The 11,268-nt window shown below is 46.2% G+C and overlaps 1 protein-coding gene across 1 annotated transcript in view; it reads right to left on the bottom strand.

Annotated features, from left to right (window-relative positions):
• Positions 1 to 279: 279 nt before the first annotated feature.
• The window catches only part of TMED10 (transmembrane p24 trafficking protein 10), a 33,560-nt gene continuing 22,571 nt past the window's right edge, over positions 280 to 11,268 (bottom strand). Inside the window, exons 4-5 of the mRNA XM_053697145.1 lie at positions 700 to 826; positions 280 to 585 (exon numbers count right to left, since the gene is read on the bottom strand). Of these exons, the coding sequence (XP_053553120.1) occupies positions 464 to 585; positions 700 to 826 (249 nt within the window). The 3' untranslated portion in view covers positions 280 to 463. The remainder of the gene's footprint in view (positions 586 to 699; positions 827 to 11,268) is intronic.

Genomic DNA, 11,268 nt, shown 5'->3' on the forward strand with positions numbered 1-11,268 from the left:
TTCATATCTGACAATGCAACTGGACTAGTATCATCTGGGGTTCTTGCTTTACGATTTAACCCCTGGGGTTCTTGCTTTACGATTTAACCCCTTGGCTACCAGCTACAGCTCTAAAACACTATGCAGCCCTCTGTGGCAGACTAAAAGTAAAAAATAAGAACCACATCTTCACTACTAATCCTGGTCCTACTGTCATTGATCCCTTCCAGAAAGTGACACATCAACCCCACCACCCACAACCAAACCTATCAGGTCAAACTTCTTTCACATTGGACAAGATTTCCCCACAAAATTGTTTTATTTGGAAAATTAAAAATAACCCTAAATTTACAGAGGAACCAGCTCAGGGGGCAGAGCTCTGTGGAGGATGGAGATGCTCTGCCAGTCCTACAAACATTGTTCTTCAGAAGCAGCCACCAAGATGCCAAGGGAGCGCACACAGAGGGGAGAGGGAACTGGTGGATCACTCAATCAGTTTCTTTGCCTTGAAGAATCGACGTAAATAAAACACCTGCCAGGTGGCCAGTCCCATGAGGCAGCACATGGAGAAGATACTAAAGTACAGGACTCGCACGTTGGTGGATTCTGTTGGAGAAGAAATGAGAAATTCACTCAGCCAACCCAGAAACAAATGTAAGGAGGTCAATAAGGAAACGTGGTGTGAGGGGGGTCAAACAGTGACAAGGGGGAAACACTCACCGTTTGTGTCGCGCATTTCTTCCTCACGTTTCTTCATGTACATAAAGTCATTGACAATAGACTCCGACAAATCCTCCAGGCGGCGCAGCTCAACCTCCAGTGGCTTCAGCTTCTCAACTTTAGCGATCTGAGACCAGAGCACATAGCACACAGTTATCACTGTGACCCAGCTTTATACAGCTGAAGTTGGTCACACTGTCACAATCTGAGACCAGAGCACACACCACACGGTTATCACTGTCACCCATCTTTATACAGCTGAAGCCAGTCGCACTGTCACAATCTGAGACCAGAGCACATAGCACACGGTTATCACTGTGACCCAGCTTTATACAGCTGAAGTCGGTCACACTCTCACAATCTGAGACCAGAGCACATAGTACACGGTTATCACTGTCACCCAGCTTTATACAGCTGAAGTCGGTCACACTCTCACAATCTGAGACCAGAGCACACACCACACGGTTATCACTGTCACCCAGCTTTATACAGCTGAAGTCGGCCACACTGTCACAATCTGAGACCAGAGCACATAGCACACGGTTATCACTGTGACCCAGCTTTATACAGCTGAAGTCAGTCATACTGTCACAATCTGAGACCTGAGTGCACACCACACGGTTATCACTGTGACCCAGCTTTATACAGCTGAAGCCAGTCACACTGTCAGAATCTGAGACCAGAGCACATAGCACACGGTTATCACTGTCATCCAGCTTTATACAGCTGAAGCCGGTCACACTCTCACAATCTGAGACCAGAGCACATAGCACACGGTTATCACTGTCACCCAGCTTTATACAGCTGAAGTCGGTCACACTGTCACAATCTGAGACCAGAGCACACACCACACGGTTATCACTGTGACCCAGCTTTATACAGCTGAAGTCGGTCACACTGTCACAATCTGAGACCAGAGCACACACCACACGGTTATCACTGTGACCCAGCTTTATACAGCTGAAGTCGGTCACACTGTCCCAATCTGAGACCAGAGCACACACCACACGGTTATCACTGTGACCCAGCTTTATACAGCTGAAGTCAGTCATACTCTCACAATCTGAGACCAGAGCACATAGCACACGGTTATCACTGTCACCCAGCTTTATACAGCTGAAGTCGGTCACACTGTCACAATCTGAGACCAGAGCACATAGCACACGGTTATCACTGTGACCCAGCTTTATACAGCTTAAGTCGGTCACACTGTCGCAATCTGAGACCAGAGCACACGGTTATCACGGTCACCCATCTTTATACAGCTGAAGCCGGTCGCACTCTCACAATCTGAGACCAGAGCACATAGCACACGGTTATCACGGTCACCCAGCTTTATACAGCTGAAGCCGGTCACACTGTCACAATCTGAGACCAGAGCACATAGCACACGGTTATCACTGTGACCCAGCTTTATACAGCTTAAGTCGGTCACACTGTCACAATCTGAGACCAGAGCACACGGTTATCACGGTCACCCATCTTTATACAGCTGAAGCCGGTCGCACTCTCACAATCTGAGACCAGAGCACATAGCACACGGTTATCACGGTCACCCAGCTTTATACAGCTGAAGCCGGTCACACTGTCACAATCTGAGACCAGAGCACACACCACACGGTTATCACTGTCACCCATCTTTATACAGCTGAAGCCGGTCACACTGTCACAATCTGAGACCAGAGCACACGGTTATCACTGTGACCCAGCTTATACAAATGAAGTCGGTCACACTGTCACAATCTGAGACCAGAGCACACAGCACACGGTTATCACTGTGACCCAGCTTTATACAGCTGAAGCCGGTCACACTGTCACAATCTGAGACCAGAGCACATAGCACACGGTTATCACTGTCACCCAGCTTTATACAGCTGAAGCCGGTCACACTGTCACAATCTGAGACCAGAGAACACGGTTATCAGTGACCCAGCTTTATACAGCTGAAGCCGGTCACACTGTCACAATCTGAGACCAGAGCACACACCACACGGTTATCACTGTGACCCAGCTTTATACAGCTGAAGCCGGTCACACTGTCACAATCTGAGACCAGAGCACACACCACACGGTTATCACTGTCACCCAGCTTTATACAGCTGAAGCCGGTCACACTGTCACAATCTGAGACCAGAGCACACACCACACGGTTATCACTGTCACCCAGCTTTATACAGCTAAAGCCGGTCACACTGTCACAATCTGAGACCAGAGCACATAGCACACGGTTATCACTGTCACCCAGCTTTATACAGCTGAAGCCGGTCACACTGTCACAATCTGAGACCAGAGCACATAGCACACGGTTATCACTGTCACCCAGCTTTATACAGCTGAAGCCGGTCACACTGTCACAATCTGAGACCAGAGCACACACCACACGGTTATCACTGTCACCCAGCTTTATACAGCTGAAGCCGGTAACACTGTCACAATCTGAGACGAGAGCACACGGTTATCACTGTCACCCAGCTTTATACAGCTGAAGTCGGTCACACTGTCACAATCTGAGACCAGAGCACATAGCACACGGTTATCACTGTGACCCAGCTTTATACAGCTGAAGCCGGTCACACTGTCACAATCTGAGACCAGAGCACACACCACACGGTTATCACTGTCACCCAGCTTTATACAGCTGAAGCCGGTCACACTGTCACAATCTGAGACCAGAGCACACGGTTATCACTGTGACCCAGCTTTATACAGCTGAAGCCGGTCACACTGTCACAATCTGAGACGAGAGCACACACCACACGGTTATCACTGTGACCCAGCTTTATACAGCTGAAGCTGGTCACACTGTCACAATCTGAGACCAGAGCACATAGCACACGGTTATCACTGTCACCCAGCTTTATACAGCTGAAGTCGGTCACACTGTCACAATCTGAGACCAGAGCACACACCACACGGTTATCACTGTCACCCAGCTTTATACAGCTGAAGCCGGTCACACTGTCACAATCTGAGACCAGAGCACATAGCACACGGTTATCACTGTGACCCAGCTTTATACAGCTGAAGCCGGTCACACTGTCACAATCTGAGACCAGAGCACATAGCACACGGTTATCACTGTCACCCAGCTTTATACAGCTGAAGCCGGTCACACTGTCACAATCTGAGACCAGAGCACACGGTTATCACTGTCACCCAGCTTTATACAGCTGAAGCCGGTCACACTGTCACAATCTGAGACCAGAGCACACGGTTATCACTGTCACCCAGCTTTATACAGCTGAAGCCGGTCACACTGTCACAATCTGAGACCAGAGCACACGGTTATCACCGTCACCCAGCTTTATACAGCTGAAGCCGATCACACTGTCACAATCTGAGACCAGAGCACATAGCACACGGTTATCACTGTCACCCAGCTTTATACAGCTGAAGTCGGTCACACTGTCACAATCTGAGACCAGAGCACATAGCACACGGTTATCACTGTCACCCAGCTTTATACAGCTGAAGCCAGTCACACTGTCACAATCTGAGACCAGAGCACACAGTTATCACTGTCACCCAGCTTTATACAGCTGAAGCCGGTCACACTGTCACAATCTGAGACCAGAGAACACACCACACGGTTATCACTGTCACCCAGCTTTATACAGCTGAAGCCGGTCACACTGTCACAATCTGAGACCAGAGCACACAGCACACGGTTATCACTGTGACCCAGCTTTATACAGCTGAAGCCGGTCACACTGTCACAATCTGAGACCAGAGCACATAGCACACGGTTATCACTGTCACCCAGCTTTATACAGCTGAAGCCGGTAACACTGTCACAATCTGAGACGAGAGCACACACCACACGGTTATCACTGTCACCCAGCTTTATACAGCTGAAGTCGGTCACACTGTCACAATCGGAGACCAGAGCACATAGCACACGGTTATCACGGTCACCCATCTTTATACAGCTGAAGCCGGTCACACTGTCACAATCTGAGACCAGAGCACACGGTTATCACGGTCACCCAGCTTTATACAGCTGAAGCCGGTCACACTGTCAGAATCTGAGACCAGAGCACATAGCACACGGTTATCACGGTCACCCAGCTTTATACAGCTGAAGCCGGCCACACTGTCACAATCTGAGACCAGAGCACATAGCACACGGTTATCACTGTCACCCATCTTTATACAGCTGAAGCCGGTCACACTGTCACAATCTGAGACCAGAGCACACGGTTATCACTGTGACCCAGCTTATACAACTGAAGTCGGTCACACTGTCACAATCTGAGACCAGAGCACATAGCACACGGTTATCACTGTCACCCAGCTTAATACAGCTGAAGTCGGTCACACTGTCACAATCTGAGACGAGAGCACACGGTTATCACTGTGACCCAGCTTTATACAGCTGAAGCCGGTCACACTGTCACAATCTGAGACCAGAGCACACAGTTATCACTGTCACCCAGCTTTATACAGCTGAAGCCGGTCACACTGTCACAATCTGAGACCAGAGCACACGGTCATCAGTGACCCACATTTATACAGCTGAAGCCGGTCACACTGTCACAATCTGAGACCAGAGCACACGGTTATCACTGTCACAATCTGAGACCAGAGCCCATAGCACACGGTTATCACTGTGACCCAGCTTATACAACTGAAGTCGGCCACACTGTCACAATCTGAGACCAGAGCACATAGCACACGGTTATCACTGTGACCCAGCTTTATACAGCTGAAGCCGGTCACACTGTCACAATCTGAGACCAGAGAACACACCACACGGTTATCACTGTCACCCAGCTTTATACAGCTGAAGCCGGTCACACTGTCACAATCTGAGACCAGAGCACACAGCACACGGTTATCACTGTGACCCAGCTTTATACAGCTGAAGCCGGTCACACTGTCACAATCTGAGACCAGAGCACATAGCACACGGTTATCACTGTCACCCAGCTTTATACAGCTGAAGCCGGTAACACTGTCACAATCTGAGACGAGAGCACACACCACACGGTTATCACTGTCACCCAGCTTTATACAGCTGAAGTCGGTCACACTGTCACAATCGGAGACCAGAGCACATAGCACACGGTTATCACGGTCACCCATCTTTATACAGCTGAAGCCGGTCACACTGTCACAATCTGAGACCAGAGCACACGGTTATCACGGTCACCCAGCTTTATACAGCTGAAGCCGGTCACACTGTCAGAATCTGAGACCAGAGCACATAGCACACGGTTATCACGGTCACCCAGCTTTATACAGCTGAAGCCGGCCACACTGTCACAATCTGAGACCAGAGCACATAGCACACGGTTATCACTGTCACCCATCTTTATACAGCTGAAGCCGGTCACACTGTCACAATCTGAGACCAGAGCACACGGTTATCACTGTGACCCAGCTTATACAACTGAAGTCGGTCACACTGTCACAATCTGAGACCAGAGCACATAGCACACGGTTATCACTGTCACCCAGCTTAATACAGCTGAAGTCGGTCACACTGTCACAATCTGAGACGAGAGCACACGGTTATCACTGTGACCCAGCTTTATACAGCTGAAGCCGGTCACACTGTCACAATCTGAGACCAGAGCACACAGTTATCACTGTCACCCAGCTTTATACAGCTGAAGCCGGTCACACTGTCACAATCTGAGACCAGAGCACACGGTCATCAGTGACCCACATTTATACAGCTGAAGCCGGTCACACTGTCACAATCTGAGACCAGAGCACACGGTTATCACTGTCACAATCTGAGACCAGAGCCCATAGCACACGGTTATCACTGTGACCCAGCTTATACAACTGAAGTCGGCCACACTGTCACAATCTGAGACCAGAGCACATAGCACACGGTTATCACTGTCACCCAGCTTTATACAGCTGAAGCCGGTCACACTGTCACAATCTGAGACCAGAGCACATAGCACACGGTTATCACTGTCACCCAGCTTTATACAGCTGAAGCCAGTCACACTGTCACAATCTGAGACCAGAGAACACACCACACGGTTATCACTGTCACCCAGTTTTATACAGCTGAAGCCGGTCACACTGTCACAATCTGAGACCAGAGCACACGGTTATCACTGTCACCCAGCTTTATACAGCTGAAGCCGGTCACACTGTCACAATCTGAGACCAGAGCACACGGTTATCACTGTCACCCAGCTTTATACAGCTGAAGTCGGTCACACTGTCACAATCTGAGACCAGAGCACACGGTTATCACCGTCACCCAGCTTTATACAGCTGAAGCCGGTCACACTGTCACAATCTGAGACCAGAGCACATAGCACACGATTATCACTGTCACCCAGCTTTATACAGCTGAAGCCGGTCACACTGTCACAATCTGAGACCAGAGCACATAGCACACGGTTATCACTGTCACCCAGCTTTATACAGCTGAAGTCGGTCACACTGTCACAATCTGAGACCAGAGAACACACCACACGGTTATCACTGTCACCCAGCTTTATACAGCTGAAGTCGGTCACACTGTCACAATCTGAGACCAGAGCACATAGCACACGGTTATCACTGTCACCCAGCTTTATACAGCTGAAGCCGGTCACACTGTCACAATCTGAGACCAGAGCACATAGCACACGGTTATCACTGTCACCCAGCTTTATACAGCTGAAGCCGGTCACACTGTCACAATCTGAGACCAGAGCACACGGTTATCACTGTGACCCAGCTTTATACAGCTGAAGCTGGTCACACTGTCACAATCTGAGACCAGAGCACATAGCACACGGTTATCACTGTCACCCAGCTTTATACAGCTGTAGCCAGTCACACTGTCACAATCTGAGACCAGAGCACATAGCACACGGTTATCACTGTCACCCAGCTTTATACAGCTGAAGCCGGTCACACTGTCACAATCTGAGACCAGAGCACACGGTTATCACTGTGACCCAGCTTTATACAGCTGAAGTCGGTCACACTGTCACAATCTGAGACCAGAGCACACGGTTATCACTGTCACACAGCTTTATACAGCTGAAGCCGGTCACACTGTCACAATCTGAGACCAGAGCACATAGCACACGGTTATCACTGTGACCCATCTTTATACAGCTGAAGCCGGTCACACTGTCACAATCTGAGACAAGAGCACACACCACACGGTTATCACTGTGACCCAGCTTTATACAGCTGAAGCCGGTCACACTGTCACAATCTGAGACCAGAGCACATAGCACACGGTTATCACTGTCACCCAGCTTTATACAGCTGAAGCCGGTCACACTGTCACAATCTGAGACCAGAGCACACGGTTATCACGGTCACCCATCTTTATACAGCTGAAGCCGGTCACACTGTCACAATCTGAGACCAGAGCACATAGCACACGGTTATCACTGTCACCCAGCTTTATACAGCTGAAGCCGGTCACACTGTCACAATCTGAGACCAGAGCACATAGCACACGGTTATCACTGTCACCCAGCTTTATACAGCTGAAGCCGGTCACACTGTCACAATCTGAGACCAGAGCACATAGCACACGGTTATCACTGTCACCCAGCTTTATACAGCTGAAGTCGGTCACACTGTCACAATCTGAGACCAGAGCATACGGTTATCACTGTGACCCAGCTTTATCACACTCCCACCTCTTCCTCACACGAGCCCGCCATGTCAAACCGTTACCACCAAAGCAGTGTACAACAGATTCACACAAAATCCTGCCACTGATTAATAGACCTGAAGCAACTTCTCCCTCAGCGGTGTATAAATCACGTTAATAATACTGCTGCTACACTATACACCTTAATAATACTGCTGCTACACTATACACCTTAATAACACTGCTGCTACACTATACACCTTAATAACACTGCTGCTACACTATACACCTTAATAACACTGCTGCTACACTATACACCTTAATAACACTGCTGCTACACTATACACCTTAATAATACTGCTGCTACACTATACACCTTAATAACACTGCTGCTACACTATACACCTTAATAACACTGCTGCTACACTATACACCTTAATAACACTGCTGCTACACTATACACCTTAATAACACTGCTGCTACACTATACACGTTAATAATACTGCTGCTATACTATACACCTTAATAATACTGCTGCTACACTATACACCTTAATAACACTGCTGCTACACTATACACCTTAATAACACTGCTGCTACACTATACACCTTAATAACACTGCTGCTACACTATACACGTTAATAATACTGCTGCTATACTATACACCTTAATAATACTGCTGCTATACACCTTAATAACACTGCTGCTACACTATACACGTTAATAATACTGCTGCTATACTATACACCTTAATAACACTGCTGCTACACTATACACCTTAATAACACTGCTGCTACACTATACACCTTAATAACACTGCTGCTACACTATACACCTTAATAACACTGCTGCTACACTATACACCTTAATAACACTGCTGCTACACTATACACCTTAATAACACTGCTGCTACACTATACACGTTAATAATACTGCTGCTATACTATACACCTTAATAATACTGCTGCTACACTATACACCTTAATAACACTGCTGCTACACTATACACCTTAATAACACTGCTGCTACACTATACACCTTAATAACACTGCTGCTACACTATACACCTTAATAACACTGCTGCTACACTATACACCTTAATAACACTGCTGCTACACTATACACGTTAATAATACTGCTGCTATACTATACACCTTAATAATACTGCTGCTACACTATACACCTTAATAACACTGCTGCTACACTATACACCTTAATAACACTGCTGCTACACTATACACCTTAATAACACTGCTGCTACACTATACACGTTAATAATACTGCTGCTATACTATACACCTTAATAATACTGCTGCTATACACCTTAATAACACTGCTGCTACACTATACACGTTAATAATACTGCTGCTATACTATACACCTTAATAACACTGCTGCTACACTATACACCTTAATAACACTGCTGCTACACTATACACCTTAATAACACTGCTGCTACACTATACACCTTAATAACACTGCTGCTACACTATACACCTTAATAACACTGCTGCTACACTATACACGTTAATAATACTGCTGCTATACTATACACCTTAATAACACTGCTGCTACACTATACACGTTAATAATACTGCTGCTACACTATACACGTTAATAATACTGCTGCTATACTATACACCTTAATAATACTGCTGCTATACTATACACCTTAATAATACTGCTGCTATGCTATACACTTTAATAATACTGCTGCTATGCTATACACTTTAATAATACTGCTGCTATGCTATACACCTTAATAATACTGCTGCTATGCTATACACCTTAATAATACTGCTGCTATGCTATACACCTTAATACTACTGCTGCTACGCTATACACCTTAATACTACTGCTGCTACGCTATACACCTTAATACTACTGCTGCTACGCTATACACCTTAATACTACTGCTGCTACGCTATACACCTTAATACTACTGCTGCTACACTATACACCTTAATACTACTGCTGCTACACTATACACCTTAATACTACTGCTGCTACACTATACACCTTAATACTACTGCTGCTACACTATACACCTTAATACTACTGCTGCTACACTATACACCTTAATAACACTGCTGCTACACTATACACCTTAATAATACTACTGCTACACTATACACCTTAATAATACTGCTGCTACACTATACACCTTAATAACACTGCTGCTACACTATACACCTTAATAACACTGCTGCTACACTATACACCTTAATAACACTGCTGCTACACTATACACCTTAATAATACTGCTGCTACACTATACACCTTAATACTACTGCTGCTACACTATACACCTTAATACTACTGCTGCTACACTATACACCTTAATACTACTGCTGCTACACTATACACCTTAATAATACTGCTGCTACACTATACACCTTAATACTACTGCTGCTACACTATACACCTTAACACTGCTGCTACACTATACACGTTAATAATACTGCTGCTATACTATACACCTTAATAATACTGCTGCTATACTATACACTTTAATAATACTGCTGCTATGCTATACACCTTAATACTACTGCTGCTATGCTATACACCTTAATACTACTGCTGCTACGCTATACACCTTAATACTACTGCTGCTACGCTATACACCTTAATACTACTGCTGCTACGCTATACACCTTAATACTACTGCTGCTACGCTATACACCTTAATAACACTGCTGCTACACTATACACCTTAATAACACTGCTGCTACACTATACACCTTAATAACACTGCTGCTACACTATACACCTTAATACTACTGCTGCTACACTATACACCTTAATACTACTGCTGCTACACTATACACGTTAATAATACTGCTGCTACACTATACACGTTAATAATACTGCTGCTACACTATACACCTTAATACTACTGCTGCTACACTATACACCTTAATACTACTGCTGCTACACTATACACCTTAATAACACTGCTGCTACACTATACACCTTAATAACACTGCTGCTACACTATA

Source organism: Bombina bombina, chromosome 1 (genome assembly GCF_027579735.1).
Source record: "Bombina bombina isolate aBomBom1 chromosome 1, aBomBom1.pri, whole genome shotgun sequence".
Taxonomy (NCBI): Eukaryota; Metazoa; Chordata; class Amphibia; order Anura; family Bombinatoridae; genus Bombina; species Bombina bombina.